At 43.4% G+C, this 24,434-nt stretch overlaps 3 protein-coding genes and 1 long non-coding RNA gene across 18 annotated transcripts in view; 1 reads left to right on the top strand and 3 right to left on the bottom strand.

Annotated features, from left to right (window-relative positions):
* The window catches only part of LOC118221289 (stromal membrane-associated protein 1-like), a 52,043-nt gene extending 40,430 nt beyond the window's left edge, over positions 1 to 11,613 (bottom strand). The window contains exon 1 of one of the 4 annotated variants that reach the window (XM_035406232.1): positions 11,221 to 11,613. In XM_035406232.1, coding sequence (XP_035262123.1) covers positions 11,221 to 11,338 — 118 coding nt within the window. In that variant the 5' untranslated portion in view covers positions 11,339 to 11,613. The remainder of the gene's footprint in view (positions 1 to 11,220) is intronic. The other 3 variants (XM_035406233.1, XM_035406230.1, XM_035406231.1) reach the window with 3 other exon arrangements.
* Positions 11,614 to 13,090: 1,477 nt separating this feature from the next.
* Positions 13,091 to 16,397, bottom strand: cenpk (centromere protein K). Its single transcript, XM_035399751.1, has 11 exons — positions 16,275 to 16,397; positions 16,002 to 16,025; positions 15,673 to 15,810; positions 15,480 to 15,536; positions 15,245 to 15,308; positions 15,065 to 15,111; positions 14,852 to 14,934; positions 14,528 to 14,626; positions 14,197 to 14,332; positions 14,023 to 14,076; positions 13,091 to 13,700 (listed from the first exon to the last, which is right to left on the bottom strand). Exons 1-11 carry the CDS (start codon positions 16,275 to 16,277, stop codon positions 13,545 to 13,547), a joined length of 861 nt encoding a protein of 286 aa, XP_035255642.1. The 5' UTR covers positions 16,278 to 16,397; the 3' UTR covers positions 13,091 to 13,544.
* Positions 16,398 to 16,450: 53 nt separating this feature from the next.
* LOC118217758 lies at positions 16,451 to 19,282 on the top strand. Of its 2 annotated transcripts, none has more exons than XR_004763287.1 (3): positions 16,451 to 16,858; positions 18,673 to 18,744; positions 19,053 to 19,282. It is a non-coding gene; the product is annotated as an uncharacterized LOC118217758 (long non-coding RNA). The 2 variants fall into 2 exon arrangements; XR_004763288.1 differs by having other exon boundaries at positions 19,020 to 19,282.
* A 1,193-nt stretch (positions 19,283 to 20,475) lies between these two features.
* Positions 20,476 to 24,434, bottom strand: part of LOC118217707 (T-cell leukemia homeobox protein 1-like) — a 97,310-nt gene continuing 93,351 nt past the window's right edge. For 8 of the 11 annotated variants that reach the window (XR_004763272.1, XR_004763279.1, XR_004763269.1 and 5 more), the window contains one exon: positions 21,645 to 21,729. Coding sequence is in view for 1 of the 11 variants with exons in the window: in XM_035399687.1 (XP_035255578.1) it covers positions 20,699 to 20,909; positions 21,492 to 21,729; positions 23,246 to 23,708 (912 nt within the window). In the remaining 10 variants the exon portion in view is untranslated. Of the gene's footprint in view, positions 20,910 to 21,491; positions 21,730 to 23,245; positions 23,820 to 24,434 lie in introns of those variants that run through there. The other 3 variants (XR_004763274.1, XR_004763276.1, XM_035399687.1) reach the window with 2 other exon arrangements.

The raw sequence follows: 24,434 nt of genomic DNA, 5'->3' as shown, positions 1-24,434 counted from the left end.
GATAAATAGCTGGTAACCGAAGGGACCGTCGTGAAGAGGAACACGTTGTTTAGAGAAGGGCCAAGATTATTCCCCGTCTGGCCGGGGGAAGAGCACATTTATTCAGAGGGATTGGGAAGAGGTGAGCATCTGGTGCAGCAAAATAGGCCATCCTCAACACAATGCATTGTGGGAAATAGATGATCCTTCAGCGTGCCAGTCAGGCAGTCACATGTGCAATCAGAGATTGTGGCACACATTACTCCCGTTAACAGAGATTTTGGGGGGGGGGGGGTGTAATGTAACCCCGCGTCTCTGAGCAGCGTTCCCGCCCCCATTGGACGCTCCAGCCGGTGATGTGAGCTCAAGCCAGAGGCTGCAAAGCTGGACACTGAAGGACAGGACTGTGGGTATACAGGCCAGGATCAGGGAGGGCTTGTTTTGCGGGTAAACAGCCAGCAGGAGACCGGGAGCTATCCAGCGATTCTCTCACTCCCTGCGGCTGGGGCCCACTGATCACCGCTGCGCTTCAGCGTTAGCATTCAGGCACATGCCCACAGCGCCCCCTGGTGCACCGAGGGTGACGCAGCGAGCGGTTCAGGCCGCCCGGCCCATCAAAGGACGGGAAATGAGGTGGACGTGACTTAACAGACTGCCGTGTTTACGAACTGAGATTTTCATCTCCAGCGCAGAAAGGGGAGAGGAGGAGAGGAAGCTGAAGGCTGGAGTTCTTCCCCATTACTCCACCTCTGAATACCTATTATTCAGCCATTTGAGAACACACACACACCTGAAAGCGGCTCGCAATGTGTTCTTAATGAAACACATCCATTCATTTTGTTTCTCAAGATAGCCATCGGGTACAAAATTGTATGTCCATTAAGAATGAATGTGTGTGTGTGTGTGTGTGTAGGCGTATATACAGAAACAGAGAAATACAAGAGAGAGGGAGAGAAAGAGTGAGCATCCTTTATTTTAAAAATTAATGCACTGTGATATATTTGTCCCAGCCCAATTAAAACTCCATTTCCAACACTATCTGGAACCGATTTCTCTTCCTGGGAACATTAAGGTGAGGGTGCAGGTCCCTCCCAGAGGCAGTGCTGCTCTCGTAAACACTGAGGGGAGGGGGGCAGCCTACTCTGCAGAAAACCGAAATTCAGTTCAGTCCCGTTTCATCTGCTTTTTCCACACACTGTCACAAAGATGCTTCACAGGAAAACGGGAAAATAGCCCACTTCCAAAACCGTGAGGTGTGTGCGCATACACACAAGCGCACACACACACACACACACACACACACACACACACACATACAGACATGCATACACACATACACACACAGGCGCACGGTTTTGGGCCTATGACTCAGAACCAATCGCAGACAGGAAAGGCGGTCTGGCTAATTGAGCTTCAGCGTACAGAGCAGAAGGGACAGCCGTTCTGGTCGCTGTTTCCCACATTAGGCTGCTCCCACTTCCGATTCCATCCAGTTCTTTTCCCATCCAGCCGCAAGTATGGCATTCTGAAACGCTTGTAACGTACCAACTGTTCTACCCCTGCGTTAGGAAATGCGTTCAATAAATTAATCCAGATTTCACTCGAGCAAAGACAAATCTCAGAAAAGCATATTCCTTCAAAACCCTCTCCTTGCTACAGATCTCTGTCTCCACCTAGTGGCTGCAGAGGGAACGTGAGCACACTTTGTAGGCTAAAGCAGTAAAATTGTATGATGGAGTGCATTTGAATTTGAACGGTGGACTTCATCCTCAGCACCAACAGACACAGACAAATCCAAAAAAAGGTGAATACCCCTTCGCCCAGCAGTCCTAGCAAGAAACGATATTCTGCATCGGAGTCCCTCTACCTGTCCAACGGCCTTTCCCCCAGGAACACCCCTGAAAGAACCACCTGACAACACAGGTCAGTAACGTGCACAATTCCCTCAATTTCCAGAACCTGACAGAAAAAGGTTCTCCTGGAACCGAAAGGGTAAAAAAAAGATATTTGCCAGGGCAGAAGAGCGCAAATTCACATGCAATTTGCATGTTATGACACCGAACGCATTTCTTAATTTCTGCCCCAGGCTAAGGGAGCAGGTGGTTGAATGAGGCCTTTCCAAACACAGCCCAAAGAAACCAGGCCGTATGAGAACGCACAAAACAGCCGTCTTCCCTCTCCACAAAGAAACAGCCTGGTGAACCTTCGCTTACAATACATTACAGGCATTTAGCAGACGCTCTTATCCAGAGCGACTTACACAACTTTTACATAGCATTTTTACATTGTATCCATTTATACAGCTGGATATAGGCTATACTGAAGCAATTTCGGTTAAGTACCTTGCTCAAGGGTACAACGGCAGTGTCCTACCCGGGAATCGAACCTGCAACCTTTCGGTTACAGGCCCAGTTCCTTACCCACTGTGCTACACTCCGCAATACAGGTTTCACAAGCTAAAGCAGAGACATAAATACAGCATAAAGCATACAAACCCTCACCCCTCTAAATAACTCAGTAAGAAAAGCACTGATTAATAAGGCGTTATATTTCAGAATTCACATGGAGAGAGTTGGGAAGACAATGTAAAATGTAAAAGTGCTTTAAAATTTTTACATACGAAACCTTGGATCCTTGGAACATTATTTTTGGAAGTGAATCCCCTCCTAGATAGCAACCTTGTCTGGCAACGTGCCATGTACGATGTTCTTGCCATTCTTTCCTGAAAGATTTGCTCACACAAGTCAAACAAAATGCGTGCCAAGCATGACCGTAGCATAAAACATGAGCACAAGAGGATTTTTAAGGTAAAGCTCCCTTTCCTGTTTTAGGTTCACCTTTTCCAGGTCACAAGGTCAGAGGAGAAAACAAAATGAACAGCATTTTTTTAAATCTGTGAGCCTAAAAGCCCTACAGCAAAATCTGATAGGGTTGGGCAACAAAATGTCCTATTTCTGGTTAAGAAAGCATGGAAAACCCGATATCCAAAAGTACTCAAAAGAATGAAATGCTGTAAATTGCCAACAGGTCTCTTTTTATCCAGTCTCTAACAGCTAGCAGAGTATGTTGGCGCCGCAGATGGCTGCCTCGGTGTGTTGACCAAAGCAAATTCCTCGTATGTGTAAATGTACTTGGCAATAAATTCGATTCTGATTCTGATTCTGATTCTGATGACATCATATTCATGAAAGCAGACCACACTCAATGAGGAAGCTACAGGCCTATTAGTCTAACTTGCACTCCGTGTAAAATGATATTATCGATCATTAGGTCAAGGTGCAGAGAACCTCAACTTTTTTGTGTGCAAGGGTGAGAATGCACTGATAGGCCTATCCACTTGACAATTATGACCAGGCCTCATCTCAGCCTTCACAAAATGCATCATCAGATAAAGAATACTATACATTGAAAATAGTGAACAGCAACCTTTCAAAAAAATAAAAAATAAAAATTATAATAATTATTTAATCAGTTGACCGTGGACAATTCTGCCTTCATCATTTTATTGGCTATGACAGGCAGGCTTGTTTACCCATCATGCTCAGCGCCGAGTGAATTGCGCTTCAAGGTACCCGACCATCCGGACGACTGTGAGGGAGAGCACAGACGCTCAGGACCGATGCATCATGGGAAAAAAAAAGAGGAGCTGACAGAAGGCTGAGAAACGGGCTCCAGGTGTGACCCTCAGACTGAGGAACAGCCGAGCTCCAACAGCGAGCGGAGGGGGGGCGGGGGCGGGGGGGGGGGGGGGGGGGGGCGAGCACGCAGCATTTAACAATGAGCGGAGGGCGAACAGCGAGAGGCGATGAGTCATCCGGCCCGGCCCGTCTGGGGCAGGCTCGGGTTCTGCGAGCGGACGGCGTAACCGTAACCGGCGTTACCGGGAGTGTCTCCTTACAGTCGCCCGAAGAACGAAAGCTGGGAGGAAGGATCAGCCAGAGCGCTGACATCAGACACCCGCTCACTCACACCCGCTTACGCACATTTCCTTTCTCAAAGAACAAAAAAAAAAAAGTTCTCAGATTTAGAGTGGTCAACTTTTAAAGTGGGCCAGGCCTTCTGGGGCAGGCCTCTAACAATCCGATTTCTCAACGTCACACAGGTATTTACGGAACGCCCGCACTAGACAAAACCATGGAGGACATGAGGGAGGGACGCAACCTCACCCCGCATAACAGGTTTTCCAAAATCTCCGGTATTCAAACCAAAAGATTGAACAACCAAGCCATTCGGAAAAAATGACAAAGCCAAAACCTTCAAGCAACAGTTCTTGTTTTCGGTGGCCGAAGTTCTCCTGAATGTGCTCGAGCACAGAACACACTATGGTCTAAGCTCAGGTTATAATAGCAGTTACCAGATTGGGAAAATTTGGGCCAAAATTGTACATTTGAATACAAAAAGCTGAAATAGCTTGTATACAAAAAAAAAAAACTTTCGCATAACATAAAACCTTGGACTAATAAGAAAATATTACGCTTACAAGTGTCTTAATGGTTGTAAGGGGGAATCGTATTTGACCTCGGCCAGGTCACATGTTCAGGGGTCAGGCAGTGCCGACCACCAATGAGGCGACGCTGCTGCCAGTGATACGCGTCGCCAACAAGGAACAGCTGTGCTGCGTCAGCCGCTTCCGGAAGGTTCCCAGCGGTCCGGCGGCCGCGGAAACGTTTCTCTGGGACGAGCAGTCGCCCGAAACGCCAGCCTTTCTGCAGCAGTCCTGTCACACCGAGCGGCTCAATCGCTCAGTCACTCACCTGCAAGTTCCATTAATCACAATACGCTCTCCAGCGGTTTCACAAGAGTCAAGATTCAAGATGAACTTTACTGTCCCACAAAGTGGAAAATCCGGCTTGGGCTTTCACCCATGCCGCAGCCGTAAAAGACAAACATTCCAGATACAAAGATGTTAGCGGATAAAAACGTACAGCAAGGCTCCTAAAAGCACCTACAGACAAACAGAAAAACAAACATGAGAGCAAGAGTAGCTCAACCTACACTCTGAATGTGAAGAACCCCTTGCTGGATGAAGGACTAAGACAGTAGGATGAAAGGGGACCCTTATATGGGCATGACGTTCGGGTCGTCCACTAAGCATGCGAGATGCAGTGACTCGGCAGTGACACAAAATGTCGCCGATTCATCTACAATATATTAAATTCCTGTCCAAATAATACAATAGCTTAAGAAAATCGGCACGTGGTGAGACTTTAGGCGAACAAAAACACCTATTGTGACTACATTTTCATGTGGGAAATTTTTTTTTTTTTTTTTTTTACCATTGTTGCCAATGACAGGTGTGTGAAACACCTATACTGGAGCCAACTGCACCGGCACTAGTGAGCAACTAGTGTCTCAAAGAGACAAGAAAGCTAGCTTCAAAAACACAGCCCGGTTTTGGCCACTTGATTTCCAACCCTCAGTGTCAAAGTCTGCAGGGTGAAAACGGTGGTGATCGATTTCTTTCCATGGCCCTCAGACCAGTGGAAAATCATGACGGAAGAGCAGGGGTGGAATTACAGCCTGCAGGCACCCCTGTGTTCACCGGCTCAATATGCCACAACCAATCAAAAGCACTGACTCTGGATCGGTCTACACTGGCTCAACAAGCCACATCCAATCAAGAGCACTGACCCTGGATCAGTCTGCACCAGCTCAACAAGCCACAGCCAATCAAAAGCACTGACCCTGGATCAGTCTGCACCAGCTCAACAAGCCACAGCCAATCAAAAGCACTGACCCTGGATCAGTCTGCACAAGCTCAACAAGCCACAGCCAATCAAAAGCACTGACCCTGGATCAGTCTACACTGGCTCAACGAGCCACAGCCAATCAAAAGCACTGACTCTGGATCAGTCTACACAGGCTCAATAAGTCACAGCCAATCAAAAGCACTGACCCTGGATCAGTCTGCACCAGCTCAACAAGCCACAGCCAATCAAAAGCACTGACCCTGGATCAGTCTCTGTCACACTCACCCCCGAGCCTACTGCCCGTCCAGCCAAAATGATTCTGGACCAATACGCCAGGGGTGTCCAATCTTACCTGAGAAGGGCCGGTGTGAGTGCAGCACTACAACACCCCAGTCAGCAGATTAACTAATCAAGGCCTTCAATCAAGACATCGATCAGAAGAATCAGGTGTCTCAGCACTGGGATAAAACAAAAACATGCACCCACATGTCAACGCGTTTTATTTGTCAAGTGCACAGTATAACACAGGTCATTCTGAGCACCACCCCCTTTTGGGATGAGACTGGACACCCCTGCACTACAGCTACACACTGGCACCCGCTCCACGATGGACTCCAGTCTACGACACACAACGGTAACGCTAGCATATCTGGCATGAGCGCCAGCTTCGATTCAGTCAGCGAGCTGCACTTCATTAGCACATCTAAGAATAAAAACGGAAGCAAGCTGTGCTTTTAAGAAAAAAAGAAAAAAGAAAAAAAAAATGTCCCAGCATGCTCCTGGAGGCGGGTGTGATCGGCAAACTCGCCCACACTGCCCATACAGAACGGCTTTTGCGTTAGATCCCAGCATGCCTTGCTGTTCCCAGTTGGGTTAGGCTTTACGCATTTGAGGCAGTCCCCCCCCCACCCCCTCCCCGACCCCGGGCAGTGCAGGGTCACCCGGTACAACGGCCCAATTCTGTACATGCGTTAAGAGGTCCGGCTATAATGAGCTTTTACACACTGGGCCTGACACCTTCAGACCCACGCACGCATGTACACACACACACTACACTGGGCCTGACCCCACACACACACACACTACACTGGGCCCGGCCTGACCCCACACACACACACACACACTACACTGGGCCCAACCCCACACACACACACACACACAGGCGTGCACACACACACACACAAGACAGGATGGACTTCCATCTTCTGAATGGGCAGAGGATGGCATGGCCAGTCAGGTGAGCAGAGAGGGCTCTACAGAGAAGAGGTGGAGCTTTCACACACAGGAGGCGGAGCTTTCACACACAGGACACAGAGCAGCCCAGGAACTGAGCGGGACAGGATGTGACAGGCCGCTGAGCACCACATGACCGTCACATGACAGACACATGGGGGGGGGGCAGATGCTAGAGAAACTCCCCCGCCCCCTACGCAGAGCAGAGTTCAATCCTTTCTGGCCCACAGCTTGGCACACAAGCACAGCAGATTACAAAGCAGAGCTCTGAGAAGGCCAACTTGCATGCACGCATTCACACACAAACGCACAGATATACGCACGTACGCACGCACGCACACGCGCACACACGCGCGCACACACGCGCACACACACCTGAAGCTCCTTCCCTCCCAGTCATGGCTTACTCAACTGCACAGGCCCCCCGAGGCCTTCTTCCCCAGCGCCTTGCGTAAACGAACCATCGTTCATGTCCAGGCAGCACAGAGCGCGGCAGAGTCCTTCCCCGAGCGCCGTGCGACTGCAAACAGAGGTGTGCGAAAACACCGCGTGGGCGTGCGAGGGTGCGTGCGAGGGTGCGTGCGCGCGGGAGAGAGAGAGAGAGAGAGAGGGGTGTGCACTGCATAACCTGCGTGCCTACACTGGGGTTTCCACACAACCGTTTCTATGGCAATTTTGAATTTGCGCCTTTCAGGTGGAAGCCCAGGGTGCCTCAGTGGGAAAAGCTGGCGGAATGATAAACAGAAGATGTGACAGAGGTTGATGAAAACAGATTTTTTTTTTTTTTTAATAAATAAAACCCAAAGCTGGTGTGTGAAATGCTAGTGTGTGTGTCTGTCTGCATAGTAACCCCTCCCTCGTTACTGCTGTCAGCAGTGCAGTATAGTGTGTAGGGAACCAAGCTCATAATAAGTGTCTGGAAGAGGAAGGAAACTGAACAGCCACGGATGAAATGACCCGGCTGATGGCTGGTGGCTGGTGGCTGGGGGCTGGGGGCTGGGGGCTGGTGGCTGGTGGCTGGGGGCTGGGGGCTGGGGGCAATGTCCCCTCCCTGGCTGCCCCCTTCAGCAAGACTGTCCATAAAACCCCAGCTGGCTAAATGGATTTCATGTAAAAAATTTTAAAAAAACATTTAAAAAAGTGATCAGTGTAAGTTGCCCCGGATAGGAGCGTCTGCTGAATGGAGAGATGTACTGAAGTGCAATGTTTGGGGCTGCTGCAGCCGAGGCCCCCCGGGCCTCCCCAGCACCCCCCCACAACCCCCGCCCCCCCAGGGCCGTCTGATGTCAGCACCGCTAAAGCCTAAAAGAATGCAAAACATGTGAGCGGCGGACTGACTGCAGGCACCGGGGGCGGGGGGGGGAGGTGTGTATGCTGTACTGTGCACACGTTCACAAAGCTATGCTAGCCTTTGCTCCCACATGAACATTCACAAAGCTCAAAGCTATGCTAACCTCTGCACACACAGCAGGTTAGTGCTGTATCATGCTAACCCTTTCTCTCTCACACAAACATTGACAAAGCTATGCTAACCTTCATGAATATACAGTGCATGAGGGAGGTGTTGCTTGGTTTTCCCAAGGACGAGAACACAGACCTACATTTTCCCCCACCGAAGCACCATCTTCTCCTCCTCCCCCCCCCCCCCCCCCCCCAGAGACATTAGGTACCTGGACCAGTGTGGCACTCTTTATAAAATAGAATGCTCTTTTGGAATGTTTTTTTTTTTTTTTCTTTTCTTCTGGATTTTAACTCTGACCTCAAAAATATTTTCTCTAGACAGCAGGTCAGCCACCAAATCAATGAGGCCAGAACGGGGGGTGCAGTCCGTCCAAACGGGCAGCTTTTAATCTCTGGCGATCGATAGGCTTGTGCACAGTCCACTTTCCTGGACAGTGGCATTCACTGGGCTTGTCTTGACAATGAATGCTAACTCCGCGACTCCTCTGGCATAGAAGTGACACGCTTGGCGTTTTAATGGCATAAAGAATATAGTTATCCCCAGGATTCCTTCTGAGAAAATACAGAACCAATAGCCCTATTCAAAATAAAGCCATATATTTAACCTATATATCTCTTCTTCTTATATATGTATTTTTATCTTAAGTGATGAAACCTGCAGTTCCGATCACAAAATTGAGATTACCCAGTGATAAAATGTTTTATGTCTCGAGCATAGTGGCAGACATGGTGGATTTGAGACCGGCACTGTTCTGAAATTAATTAAAAGCGTGCTGCTCACTGCGCGAAAGAGCAGCACTATAATAAATAAGCAATAAGGAGGAGAAATAATTATGGCACAGGGACACAGCTCTCCAGATTCATGAGTCAACTGCACTGGTTTTATGAAAATAATAATAATAACCATATGCAGCTGTGCGGGAATTAGTTTCCTGACCAGAGAGCAGAATATTAACAGCAGGCATAGCTGAAGCCTCACTGCCAACCTAGGCCACATCGCGGACTGGGGGGGGGGGTGCGTGCAGGAGATAGCGATTGCCAACCGGTTGAACCCCCCCCCCCAGGACAGATGGGGCCCCAGGCAACCACCTATGCTGCCTAGAACTGGCTCCGACTAACAACCATTAACTAACCACTAATTCGCCTGAGGCAAACACAGCATGGCCAATCAGACGTACTCACGCAGAGCTGGACTGTACTGTACTGTACTCTCAGTGGTCCACTGCTGACGGCCTGTCATGTCATTGGTCGACACCGCATGATCACACAGACCGCACATTCAACAGCACAGGATGTACCCCTCCTCGTGATGAAAACTAAAATGCCGACTCCTTCGGTTGAAGAGGAGTGCCTGAAAAATTGACTTAATGTTATCGTAAAGCCTACAGTGCACCGTCTAAAGCACAAGTGGCAGAATCGAACCCTGGAAGGTGGCCAGTGATTCATTTAGTTTGTTGATTTGCTAAAGCATCCTTTCGGCCTGTTGTCACAGTCTTAACAGGCCACTAATTGAAAGGAAACCACAAATGCCTGCAGAGTATGCAACTCTCCAGGACTGATCTGATGCATAGTCTGAAAAGCCATTAAGGAGGATGACCAAGGAGCATACTGTAGTGATGGATATTGTGTACACAAACATAGCACTGGTAATTGGCGTATCCAACAGCAACTTCCTGTCATGATGACGCAGTGACGGTGGGAGTAGCCTATAAAATATGTGGTACCAACTTCCTACAATGAAGCACTTCGACGCAATACATTTAAATGAGACGACGGCGACGTGAAAGCACAAACATCAACACACTGTTAACACACAGAGCACAGTAGGCTACCACTGATACCACGGGCCGTTGGCCAAGATGGCACAGTTCCCGAATGATGGCGGAAATATTGAATGTCCCTCTTCCCTCTGCGTTTTCTTGGACAAAAGCCACATGACTTCCTTAATTAAAGTCTATTTCAATCGCATCAAAACTGGCCATATATACCCGAGAAGAAAGTCGTGTAATGAAAGAAGAAGCACAATAGCCTACGTCCGATTTCAGGAAACTCCCTGTTGCTATAAGCAGAACTGGTTAAAAAACCAGTGAGACTCGATTGGAATGGTATGATTTGTCCTTGTATTGATCAACTTAACCGGTTAGCTAGTTACACAATGACGATCCATTTCTTTATTTTGAGTCAGTGATTTGAATTCACACAGCTTTTGCGACCAGCATTTCAAGGACTCCAGTGGTACTGGGTATTTTCCTAAAAGCACATGAATAACTTAGACAAATTACCACACCTGGCGATCAAATATACAAACGGTATCTGGGGTGGCTAGTCTACCTGTCCTGTAGAAATCGGATACATGCTGGAAGTGGTCAAAATGGATAACTTATGAACACATTTAGCCAGTCCAAGAGACTGTCATCTGCACAACCGCAAAAACAGCCTACATAGTGTGCTAACATGGTCTACCCGGCCACCGGTGATAGGCGTTAAGTTAAATACACTGCGACTTAGAGCATAGTAACTAACGTTAGCAAAGTAGCTAGCTAGATTAGCTAGTTTCTTCCCAATGTTCAGTGACAGCTACCGCCACTCGCACACTTTATTCCAGAAAGCAGCACGTCACCACACTCTAGCTCGCTAGCTACTTAGATTTTTCCATTTAGCTAAAATAAAATTAAAAACAGATGTGACACCGAATAGCGTGGGTATTCGCCAGTTGGCAAAACGAGCCTATGTGGCAGATTTGTCCTAGATTCGAAACCATATTTTCACTTGTTGCATAGCTAGCTATAGATATCGACATATGTGAAAGATGTTTAGCAACCATGCTAGGCACACGGGATTCCCGGAACAGTCGCACCTTTCGCCTCACAGTCGGCGCAGTATTTGTTGTCCTCTTCCCTCAGCATTTTGGACAGGATGGCCTGGTGCTGCTCATTGAGTTTCTGGGCCTTTTCCCTTTCCGATCTTGTCGTCATCTTTCTGCCGGTGTAGGACACTTCTCCAACGAAACGCTAACCTTACCCTTAAAAACCGTGCCTAAGTAAGAGGTACTAAAAAGAAGAGCATTCCCCGGGGCACCGTAACTACAGTACAAACGCGTGAAGGCAGATACAGCACTAAATATGGCAGAAAACGGGACGCACCCGGAACCGGAACACTATCCAGGCTGGGGACTCAGAAACCTGCTTGGTAATGTAATGTAGCTAAATACCGGCGGCTATGGGCGGCTCAAACTGCCTTATAACTATTCACTGCGTTTAATACAAAAGTCTGTAAAAACAAAATTGAACTGCACGTCGGAAGAATTTTTGCCGCAAATAATCCGTCGTTTGTATTTAATTTTAAATCACTCAAATGCATTTATTAGACTGATGACATGCTTAATGTAGACGTAATAATGTTGCGCAATCGCTGATGACGGACAGAGCGGGCAGGCACACCCCGTGGCGATATGGAAAGCTTTTTAAAATGCAAAAATATTGTGGCCATGTTTTGCCTGTGATGCAGATTGCTTTTATACGAACAACAACTACAAATGTAAGACAGACAAATCTGTTTTATTAATGGAAAGAGAATATCGACCTTCGTCAAAACACTTCACTGGTCGCTAATGAAAATTTACACATTTATCAATGTAATTGAAAACAGACATTTCACACAAAACATGCATTGGAAAAGCAAAGCCAGGTCTAATTACCCAACAAAAGCACGCATTTATACTGCTTAAAATGCATTTCAAATACATCAGGTTGTACTATCAGTCTTATTTTTAATATTATTGCAAGCTTAGTATAAATCCAAAGCGGTATACCGTTTCTGACATCCAATAACTTCCCAGTGAAAATATAAACATGTTTTCATTCATGGAGTACTGCTCAATCCACAGCAAGTGTGAGCTACCCTGCCAACTTATTCAAGTTCAGCCATCTCAGTATCTCCATGTTGGTTATACAGTATGTTCGTACATTTGCGACAGATACCGCATAATTTTTTAATTTGCTGAATGCCCTCCAGACAGCATGTAAACGTATGTGTGTTCTATGCCCCACAATGAATCCGATCATTTGCTTTTATGTACAGAACCTTTTATCGACCCAGGAATCCTCTACATGTACTGAAATGAGTCATGCTCAATAAGGACAACACTCTCGCACAAAGAACTCCAATGTTTGGGGGAGATAACTGTCCATTAATTCATAAAATTATATTTTATTAAGCAACTGCTAGATAAGCTAGATTTATGAATTAAGGTTACACATCAATGAAAATAAATACATATTAAACAGAAAGTAAACATGTTGATTAGCATTTCCAAATACAGGTCAGAGTAACAAAATTACTTTATTAATAATTTTGGTGACCGATTCTTTCCCCCCTTTTAGAATCTCAAATAGTGCCCCCAGAGGCACCAAACACCCACCAGCCAGACCAGTAGCTGAAGTGTGTGCAATCCCTTTGATCCACTCATCTGTGTGGTGGCGGTTGTCTTTTTAAAAAAAATTTATATTCTTCCCCTTCCTTTGTTCCCCAATTTGAAATGTCCCAACCGTATACATATCTATCAGCACAATGGCTCTCCTCTGAACTGCACAACTCTGAGCCCCACTTCTCATCAAACCACAGGTCAGGTTTGCACAGACACGATGGAGGAAGGTACTTCTGGCACAGCTCAACAGGGAAGCTTGCATGCACCAGATATCGGGGGGGGGGGGGGGGGGGGGATCACTGACTTTGGTGACCATTTCTCTGTACAGAGCACACATCAGTCACAACAGTCAAAAACTAACACCAGTTGTTGGAGAGGTACAGCTCCCACTCGGGGAAACTGCTAGGCCGTGGCGACCTAGCGCGCCATCGGGAGTAATCCGCAGAGTCCTGGTCAACCGAAACCCCAGCTTGTGTTTTGCAGCTAAACTCCTGGCCACGGTCAGCTGTGGACAGCCCAGGCTCAAGCCTGAAACTACAGGTCCCAGCATGCACTCCTGCATAGTGACTTTAGCAGTCTAAACACCTGGGAACCAAGTAATACTACTCTTCATGCTGAAGGGTTCTACTGAAGCCCCCTTAACAAATGTGCATATACATGCACTAAACTCATCTTGAAATGCAAGATGGAGAAAACACTCGTATTCAAGGGCTCACGGCACACTTTAACTATACAGAGGCACCGTTTCAACCAGCTTAATAGAAGGCTTCTAGTCGAATTTTAAAACAGTCTTCTGGGTGTCTTGATGCGATTCCATACCGAAGCAGCATCTCTGTGTAGGGCGGCCAGAATGTCCCGTTGATCTCTACATAGGGTTCATGCGGGCTCTCCAGTAACTTGTTCATTAGAAGCTGTTACACAAACAGAAAACGGTGATGTAAGTAACTAGTTGAACAGCATGCAGTGATGAAAAAATAAAAGATGTAACATTAACCTCCCCCACACAATATACAAACCTGCCCCTGGGCATGGACTTATAAGAGACACAGAGGCCAATGTATTCTTGTAATGCAACCCGTTAACTGAATGCATGTTTTGCCACTCAGTAAGGTGTCATTTATTCACCCGTTTGCATGTTTTTGACTGGCCAAGGCATCACTGGACAAATGCATGTGCATGCACGCACGTGCACACAAACACATGTGCACGCATGCACATGCACACACAGCTTACCTCAAGCATGTCATGCAATGAAATGAGATCCACGCTTGGTTCTGGGAGCAAATCCTTAAAAAACAAAGAAAAACAAGTAAATTAAAAGCATTTGTTAAAAATGCTTTCGGCATTAAAAATGTTCTTATTCATTGGAGCAGACGCGCACAGCACCGATGCCAGGGCTAAACCAACCTTCCTTTTCTTTTTCGCATTTCCTTCCTGGTGAGGAAGCGGAAAGTGTTCTTCCAGGAGGTCACTCAGCGTTTCCAGTAGGTTGTCATGGTAATCTTTCACCCTCTGAATTTTCTTCTTCATGTCCTGCAGAACACTAAGAGCAGTCGTGTTTCAATTATACATCAAGGAATGCAAGGTTCTCTATCCTTTAAAGAATGCTTTGTTTTGTCCAAATTCAGATAGTGGTTCTGGGACTGTACTACCCATAAACACAGACAGAGCTTTATTTTCCTTTATCAAGCATCTAAACTGTCCATCTGCACTGTGCATCCATCGCCAAGCCGCGTACCCCTTTTCAGACAATCGATCACTTTCATCTTGCAGGGCAGTTACTCTCTCTGTAGCAGCCTTGAGTACCCCCTTCTTCTCTTCCAGCCACTCCTGCTCACTGAGGGAAGAAAGAAGGAAAATAAAACTTAAAAAAAAAACCTTTTAAAAAATGGCTATGCAACATCGTCCAATACAAGAGCACACAGTTCAGTTCTTTCAAATATTTGAGTGTGTACGACTAATAAAAGGGTTAAAGAATTTTATATTTGGAATACATAAACTGTTTATCTCAATTCAGACAGATTTCTTTTCAGAGGTAACTTTTGTTAAAATTGTGAAAAACCTTTTTAAAACGTCCTTCAGCTTGTCCCTTTTTGCTTGCGAGCAGGACAGAACCATTTCGAGTTGCTTGTTCAGTCTTGACAACTGCAAAACATAAAAAAAGTTTATGAAAAATTTACAAAAATGTAAGAGGAAACAAATTCTTGATGACTGTATTTAAAAGCTGTTTCTATCAAAAGTAAAAGGTGATGGTCAACACACAAGGTTCACATACCTCCTCCTTTCCAACAGCGAGCAAAACTTCAGGATTTGAAGACAGCACTGAGTGGGGGGAAAAAACAGTAAATCGAAATATAATCCTGCGATTTCCTGGGATTACTGATACGCATTAGGAATGACTCAATGACACGCACCCAGAGATATGACGGACTGTTATCCACTTAAGGACACTTACACTTTGGTTGTAATTCTTGCCACTCCTTAAGTTCAGCCGTAAGAGCATTCGCCCGACTCACAGTCTGCAGAACAGAAGGTAAAAACCGAATTGATTCAATTCAAATCAAATCAAACGTTTAGGCCATATTATTATTACTTGGCTTACATCAATGTATATTTATAGACAAGGTGTGTAGTGCAGGGTAGGCTGAAATGCATTTCGGGTTTGGTTGCGCTGATAAATGTCTACAGACCTGAAAGGCTGGGTTCTGAACTGACTCGGTCTCTGCCAAAGCGATTTCATTTTGAAGCTGCGGGGGGGGGGGAAACGGGAACCGTTACCGTTACCACGGCATAACGATTGAACACAAGTAATTTATTCTGACTGGACGCACGTTTCTAACCGTCTAGCCATTTCAAGTCATTCTGTATCCACACGGCACGCACCTGCTGAAGCTGCGAGAATTGATCTTCACACTCATCCAGCAGCTCGGCGCGCGCGGCCTCCGGTAACTCCCGGCCGGCTGGGGCATCCGGAGGCAGATGGCCCTGGTACTCCGACGTCTGCTTGGCTAAAGCTTTAGCCTTGTACCAAAGTAATATGCAACGAAAAAAAAGTCATTATAACCCCGTCGCTGAAAGTATATGGCCTTTCACCAACCACCTAAATACTCGTGTGTAGAGCTGCTAGCAAGCTACACAGTAAACGATAAATTGATGGGGAAAAAGTTAATTGGCTAGCGCGCTAAAAGTTAAGACTATTGATAGCTACTTACATTCTCCAGAAGTTCGCCTGCATCCTGAAAAATGGACGGGAAATACACAGTTATATTTAACGTCTAATTAATGTCTATTGAGCTGTATTCACTTCACATTACATTACAAAACGTTAATTAAGAGCCAAAGTTAGATAGGCTAGACAGCTACCACATTTTTCTAACAAGACAGCCCTCTGGGCTAACGTTAACAACTCTGCGAAACAACTCTGTGTCTTGCCACACGATTAACAAATACTGTGATTTAAAAGTAGTCTCGCTACGTTTTCTTACCATGTCCAAAATGACTGCAGAAACGACAGCGCAAACAAACAGCCTGTATTGATTGTAGTTTCCACAACTAAAAATGCCGCCAGTATTGACGTATGGGAGCAGGAAGCGGAAATAGAGTTGACGTCGTCGTTGACGTCAATGCTATATGATTGGCTTACATTTTTCGAACAGACTTCCGGAAAATTCGGTGTGTGATCCTGGAAAAGGTGATAAATAGATTCACATCAGGTGTTAATGGTCCGGTAACGTTAGCATATTTGTTTTGTTTTATTCAGGCGTTCAGGAATGACTGTTAGGGGAAAAAGTGGTTTCAGTTTGCCTGACATACATATTGGATTGATATGCATGCGTATTCGTTTTCTTGTTGATATCCTTGGTTTGTCGTTGAACAGATTTCTTTCCTCTAAAACGGTTTTGCGACGTTTAGCCAAGAGAAGGCGGAATGCAGTTAGGCCTAATTGTAATGAATATTTTATAATAGCCAGGATGAAAAAATTTTTTATAAGCAAGGTGTAACGATGGTCAATGTAGCCACCTTGTGGAAACATGGCATGATTGCATGTAGAAGATTGCTTGAATAAAAGGTAACGTTGGACTTTTAAGTCTGAAGTACCCAACGTTTTGGTGTGTGTGTGTGTGTGTGCCTGCCTGCCTGTCTGTCAGTCTGTCTGTCTTATGACATTTTAAAATAGCATATTGTAATATAACATTTGCTGCCTTTGAAGTAAAAATGCTAGGAAAATAATAGCATGAAAAATTATTGATTCTAAGGTGGTTAACATGCCAAACCCTGTCATAATGTTTGCAATGAAATAATAATTCAAAAGAAGCTGCCACATCCCAGTAGCATATAATAAACATGCCAATATTCTAATCATTGTTTATCTGAGAAGGATTTTTACATAATTCATTATCTGCGCCTCTTAGTCATTAAAATAACTACAATTTTTTTGCATCCAGTCTTCACCTCAGAATGCATATATTACTCTAGCGCTATTACTGTATATCAACAATAATATACAGTATATCAGCATTTCCAAACTTCCATAACCACCTTTCCATTACAACTGTTCTCATTTTCGGCAGCTCTCTATATGTGGTATTCTATATAACTCAATCTGCCTCTGCGTACCACACAGAAGCTCCTGACAGGAAAAGCTCTGTGCATAAAAATGTTATTTGGTCTCACTCTTCTGCACTGCACCCCTCGCTGGTCTCACTCTTCTGCACTGCACCCCTCGCTGGTCTCACTCTTCTGCACTCCGCTCCTCTTTGGACTCACTCTTTTGTCCCGCTGGGTTCATGATTTCGGCAAAGTGTACATCCTGCAGGCAGCAGGAGGCTGTTTTCCAGACTCAGCATGCTGTTTGTGCACGACTTTGAATAGGAGTGATTGCATTTCTGGGGCGTATATGCAAATCCCAGTTTTTCCATAAGGCATAAAAAGGGGGGGGGGGGGGGGGGGGGGGGAGGTGGGGGGTGTAACTTTTGGGGGTGTTTATTTGTTTGTTCAAGACTCTTTGCAGGAGGAAAAAATCACAAATTTAAAAACTTACTGCAGTTTTGGTCATAAAATGTGCAGCATGTTTTTTTTTTGCTTCATTACTTGAGTTATGATTTATGTTTAAATAGTAAATGGTGGGATTTAAAAAAAAAAAAAAAACTGTTACAATTTACTATGACGGAATCACCCTGTAGAAGTCAATAACATATTTACAAATAGCACGGCAGTTCAGAAAGTTTTTCTTGTTTTATTGATTAAAAGTTATGTTATTGGCCAGGAAATTGTGATTATTGTGTTATTGATTCATTTATTATGCTATTTGTTAGTTATTATGTTTCCTCCACATCTTATTTAATTATATGTTATTACATTATTGGATAGCTTTGACATTATTGGCTGTCACTCAATATTTGTAATCCTTCAAGGCAGCTAATTAAACACCAGTCACATTGTAAATAAAGTCTCAGAGACTGACGAAAATTGAAATTATAGTGGATTCTCATACAGACATCTGGGCAGATGGCTGCATTTTCACCTCAATAAAAACAATTGCTTGTGCTTCTACAATATGTCTTTACATGCTTTTTGGTCTTTGTGGTTATGTGTTTATTCAAAATGCATGCATTTAAGTAAAGAGACATGAAAATGCATTTTAATTTGTTGATTTCCTTTCATGCAATTATCTGCATGCAATTTCTCATAGTCTTTACAGATACATTAATAAATATGTATTTTTTGTCCAAGCTCTTTGCCAAAAGCACTTTGGTTTGCATTTAATTAGAACTTAAAAATGCAGTTCTGTATTTTAGAATTAGTGCATTTTATAAATCACTTATTGCATTATAAGTGTGTAATGGATAAAAACACAAACACATATCTATCTGTTCTGTCTAGGCAAATGTTTCCACCAGCTGAATTGTATCACCATTGATGAAATATTGCAATTTCTACTCATGAAGAATTGAGGTAAGGCACATCAAATGCATATTTTAAAAATTATAATTATTCAGTCACATAATTATTACTGGGCATTAATAAAGATCAAATCTGTTTTGCTTTTGTTAACTATGCATATTGTGACTGTTTACTTGTGCATTGTTCCATAAGCTCTCCAAAGAAGTACAACCCAATTCATGTAATATATCACAAGCTGTAATTGCTGAGAGATTAAATAATCTGTTCTCATGGACATATTAAGATGACATTGATTGTGCATGTTTTTTTCTTTCTTCTTGTGCAAGTTCTGCATAAAACATATTTCCTCTTACTTTAAGAGGACATGAAGGCACAAGAGAAAAGGTCTCATTTCCTTTCCTCTTAAGGATCCACTTAAGCGTGAGAAAATGGAAACCATGACAAAGGTGGACGAGGTCAGTCAATTCCACTGCTTTCCATATGCGGGTCAGTTGATTCCACTGTTTTCCATATGCAAGTTGTGAAACTGCAAACTGGCCATTTTATAACATTCTCCATACTATAACCTGTACAATCTCTCGGACGCTCAAATGGCAGTTGTGAAGAACTTGCTGTATCCTTTCTATTGTCACAATTAAATCTCAATCTGCTTTTGTGTGGTAAATGGTAAATGGACTGCATTTATATAGTGCTTTCTTCCAAAGTGTTTTACAATTGATGCCTCTCATTCACCCATTCTCACACACTCACACACCAACGGTGAAAGGCTGCCATGCAAGGTACCAATCAGCTCGTTGGGAGCAACTAGGCGTTAGGTTTCTTGCTCAGGGTCAGGTGCCTTGCTCAGGGATACTTCGACACGCCCAGGGCGGGGGATCGAACCAGCAACCCTCCGACTGCCAGACAACCGCTCTTACCTCCTGAGCTATGTCGCCCATTTTCCAGGGTGTGGAAATACACCCCGCCCCATGTTACCAAGGTTACACAGTGAGAAGGGCAAGTGTCAGTTAAACTCTCTAATGGTCTATATGCATTCCACAGGTATCACTTGTTCTATATCAGAGCAAATGTATATCTATTTCTATAAGTTCATTAAACTGAACATTTTACTGTGTCAGACACAAACTGCTAATAATACTGGTCTGTGAACACGCAATGTGATAGAAATCATAACTGGTAATAGTGCTGTAGAAATTACATTTATAAATGAATGTCATACCGGTTTGGCAGATGTTTTATATGACCTTTGCTGATAGGTATTCCCAAAAAACTCATTAAGCATTAAAAGCAGCTTTATATCTTTTCATTACTTTCACAAGGTTATGAGATCTGAGCTTACTTAAATGTAAAAAATAGTTATTAAATCATAGTTATTCAATCAAAAAGTTAGGTAAAATGAAATAAAACTAGTCTAAATTAAGTTCTATGACTGAATAACCTAAAAAATTAATTATTTATAAAAACTACTGCTGACAAGTTCACTGAGTTTTAAAGTAAACGTTATATTGAAATTAAATTGAGAACAAACTAAAAACATTAAAAACGGTTATAAGGCTAATTGTAAATTTGATAGTGTATAACCTGGGGTTTGCACACCAGGTTGTTATCCATCCTTGTTAAATATTTTTTTCCCCCACTGAAGATAAAGATCACAGAAATTTGTCATAGAAATTGATGATATTAATGGTAAATATGACATATTTTTTTCCGTTTCAGTTTCAGTAACATAACCGTACATTCAAATAGCTGTGTATCTATTGAAATAAACACGCAACACTGGCACAACGTATTACAAATATTTATATTTCTGTTTAGACCTTCGTAGTATATTTGAGTCAATTCGATTGCAGTTGTGTAGGTGTTTGTTTTGACTTTGAGATTACTTTAGGCAAGTATTGTCATGCCGGTTCATGCCTTCTTCAAATGAAATAAAACTGTAGGCTATGTAAGATTTGGGTACAATTTTTATGAAAGTGCTGAATAAATATGGCATCGGGTAAGTTTATTAATCACAGGAGACCAAGCTGCTTATTTTCCCGGAGGTGTCAGTCCAAGGCTGGAGATTTTGAAGGGCGTATAAGGAAGTGTTGTGAAGGCATAGCGGGTCTGGGTTCACCGGGTGGTTCAGTGTTTTTTGAAAAGCCTCGTGCTGGAGTTGCACGAGGATTCGGTTAGCCTGCTGCCGCTCCGCTTCCCTTTCCTCTGTGGTCTGTCGTCTAAAACGAGAGAGACAGGGGGGTGGGGGGGAGAGAGATGAACCAGAGCTTCATATCTTATTCAAACTTTTACTATATTAATATGATTATTAAATATACATTTTAAATTTTTCGAAAGTTTTATTCAATCAGTAATTCATTATTTAACGAATAATAATACTACTACTAATAATAATAATAATAATAAATGATTTTATTATTATTATTTTAAACAATAAAATTATAGTTATTATTATTATTATTAGTAGTAGTAGTAGTAGTATAGTAATACCAGTAACAATAATAATTATCGTCTCCGTTATCATTATTGGCATTGGATAATTATATATCATCATAATTTTTTTGTCTTTTCTCGGGTTATTTGCACTTGAAATATTGCTAAACAATAACAAAGATATTGAATTTTACCAAATATATGTGTCACAGATTGAGAAGGGCCAATTAATTCAGCGCAAATAAAGCGCATCATTACTCAAAGCAAAATGCATCCAATCTGTACTCTACCCCCTTTCAGTTTCTGTCTTTTAACTTCATTTTTTTTTATTTAGTTTTTTTCCTCCATTAACTTCATCAAGACTTTACCTCCATTTAGTTCTCCTGTTTTGGAACCATGTTTTGACTTGCGCGTCGGTCATTTTCAGCGATTTCGCCAGGCTCGCTCTCTCTGTGGACGCCAGGTACTTCTGTCTGTGGAATCTCTTTTCCAGCTCACAAATCTGGAGTCTCGTGAACGACGTTCTCGGCTTTTTCTTTTTGGGCGGTGTCCGGTTCTGATACGGGTGACCTATTCGGCGGGTTACAGTGAATGGCGAGAGGGCCGCTGGATTGGGAGACAAAAAAAAAAAAAAACATTTAAAAAAGCCCAGGCAAACGCCAAAAATCAGCACGGCAGCATTAAATTACATCGGAAGCAGGGGGATTTGCAAAGCACAGCATTTGGCTATATATAATAATAATAATAATAATAATAATAATAATAATAATAATAATAAAAATAAGTAGCAGCAGTAGTAGTAGTAGTCATAGTAGAAGTAGTAGCAGTAGCAGCAGTAACATCATTACTAATGCCACGACCAATAAAATCGTCTTCGTCATCATCATTGGCATAATAATAATAATTACCATTATTTAGCACTTGTAATAATAAGGCGGAAGCTATATAAATTAATTCTCCTCCTAAAGAAACTTTAGTGTAGGCCTGTAGGCTATTCAAACAGCTAATGTAGACAATATAGACAGTAGCCTATATTGAATATCCTATCATATTGCCTTCCTTTCCCCGTTCGTTTTCTCGTGTAATATAATGCACGAAGGAATTCACGTCCCAAAAGACATAAATAATATATCTCGAAACACCGAACACCGATTGAAATAACGAATACATAATACATAATTGAAGCGTATACTCCGCTATATAACATTGTATTATACCATTTTAATATATATGTCGCATACCTTTAGTACAATTGCGCTCACACTAGAAATTGAACGTCTGGACAAGAATTTAGCTAAACGTAAAGGTAATTAAATTTTTCCCTCTATGCATATGTGAGCATATGTAACAGGAAAACATATTTTAAGCAATAACTAGGCCTGTACATTAGGACACAACAAATATCACTGAAGTTAGAGATTGTTAAACAACGCTAAACAGCTAAAGTGTGTTGATAAAATTGTTTCACTGCAATGTTCCAATTGTTTTAAATGCATAGTAAGAAAAGTTTGGAACAGCATATCCTGATTACCCGATTTATTTATTAGGCTGTAAACACGCGGCAGTGTAGAGATCAATTAAATTACCTCGCTCACGCCCTTTCAAATCCACGTTACAGATTTATTACGAACAGAAGAATATATATATTCTGCGCAGAATAGAGATGAGGCAGAGTAATTTTTTTAAATCAAGTTTAGGGATTTGTAATAATTTAGTACGTGGCGCCCAATCACTACTTCGTGAGGTTTGAAGACATTTAGCAACTTCCATATTGCGCACGTGGCATTCTGTCGCGCATTACTGCATTTTCATGCCCTCTAAAACGTAGCCTGTTGTCCAGAAGCGGTATCCTAGGGGTGACTTTTGACTAACCTAATCAAAACACTTCTTAATGCGTTGCCTACATATGCAATCCGTGTACTGTATGTCTTCCCAGTCTATTTTAAGCAAGCGCAATCTTAACTCTAACTGCCGTAGCAAAAAACATTTCGCTCGAAGTCAAAATTCTGCCTGAAACACACACTTGTCATTTAAACCTCCCATTTGTAAAAATAAATAAATAAAAATAAAAAACGGACCGTGGCAAACAAATTTCTGCAACTACTCATATAGTCACTGTTACCTGTAAATCTATCTTTCGTAAACCTTCTGTTACTCTCCATCCAAGGAAATGTTAATCCCGTGAGATTATTGATGGTGTTCACGGTTCCAATACTTGGCCCTGTACTCATGCTCGTGGGTATAGATGAATGAGCATTAGTTAGTGGACGGTGAGCTGGCACGCGAATCACTCCGGCCGGATTACTCCCGTTCACGTTCATACCCATATTCACATTGTAGGAACCGTTAAAAGACACGCCACTGCACGAGTTGCTATTGTATCCCCCAGCATTGCTGATGTTATAGTTGCCGGCCATCGTTTGGTAAGCACTGCCGACGATGCATCCTAAACCCCAATCCGACTCTGGGTGCCTGCCGTTGGGGATCATGCAGGTCCCCTGATCCGCACTGTTCAAGATCTGATCGATCCCGAAATTTATAGGCTCCGCTTGAGTCTGGTGGAGATGAGCTCCAGCTTGATCCATGGTCACTCGAATCCCCGAATACAAATGGGTCTCCGCGCCGTTCGCCTTTAAAAGAAGTAGCCCAAAACACGTCGAGTTGGTCCAGCTGCAGTCGATCTCAGTGCGTCTGGAGTGTCGCACGTGTGCGCGCGAGGGCTCAAATGAACTCCATGTATTTATTTTCTTCTTCACTTTTTGCCCGCTGGAGCCCAGAGAGCATCAATCAAAACGCTAAACAGACAGGCCGATACCAGGCTGCGTTGTTTAACTTCGGGACCTAATTGGCTTTAATCTCCGAGCTCCTAACACCGTTAATGAAAATTGGCTCACAAAATACCTTAAAATACAAACCGCAGAAATGGTATAACCAAAACGTTCCAGCTTTCATTCGTCTTTTCATCCGTCCATTCGAAGTTCTGCTATCGGTAATGCTAATTTCCTTTATCATTCACATCTGATAAAAACAACCCGTGCAATGGCAACGAATGGACATATGAAATAAATCAATAAAAAGGTCGCTCACAGCGTGTTCGACACGAGATACAAGTAGATAGGGTAGGGTATATAAAACCCGTCTACACGGACACGGAAAAGCAAGACGAAATTATACGAGTTCGATACTTTTCCACTTAAGGTTGACAAATCATCTGAAAGCAGTTAAACCAAATCTGACAACTCAGGTCAAACTTCAAACCAGGTGTAATGCACGAATCTAACGCAGCAACGAATATCTAACTTGTGGTATTG

The sequence above is a fragment of the Anguilla anguilla genome, chromosome 2 (assembly GCF_013347855.1).
Source record: "Anguilla anguilla isolate fAngAng1 chromosome 2, fAngAng1.pri, whole genome shotgun sequence".
Lineage (NCBI taxonomy): Eukaryota > Metazoa > Chordata > Actinopteri > Anguilliformes > Anguillidae > Anguilla > Anguilla anguilla.
This window is presented reverse-complemented; position numbering and strand designations above follow the sequence as displayed.

Coding starts and splice junctions, on each gene's coding strand:
- cenpk (XM_035399751.1), bottom strand. Junction 15,811..16,001: donor CAGGCGAACTTCTGGAGAAT/GTAAGTAGCTAT, acceptor CTTTGGTACAAG/GCTAAAGCTTTAGCCAAGCA. Junction 14,333..14,527: donor GATCGATTGTCTGAAAAGGG/GTACGCGGCTTG, acceptor GACTGCTCTTAG/TGTTCTGCAGGACATGAAGA.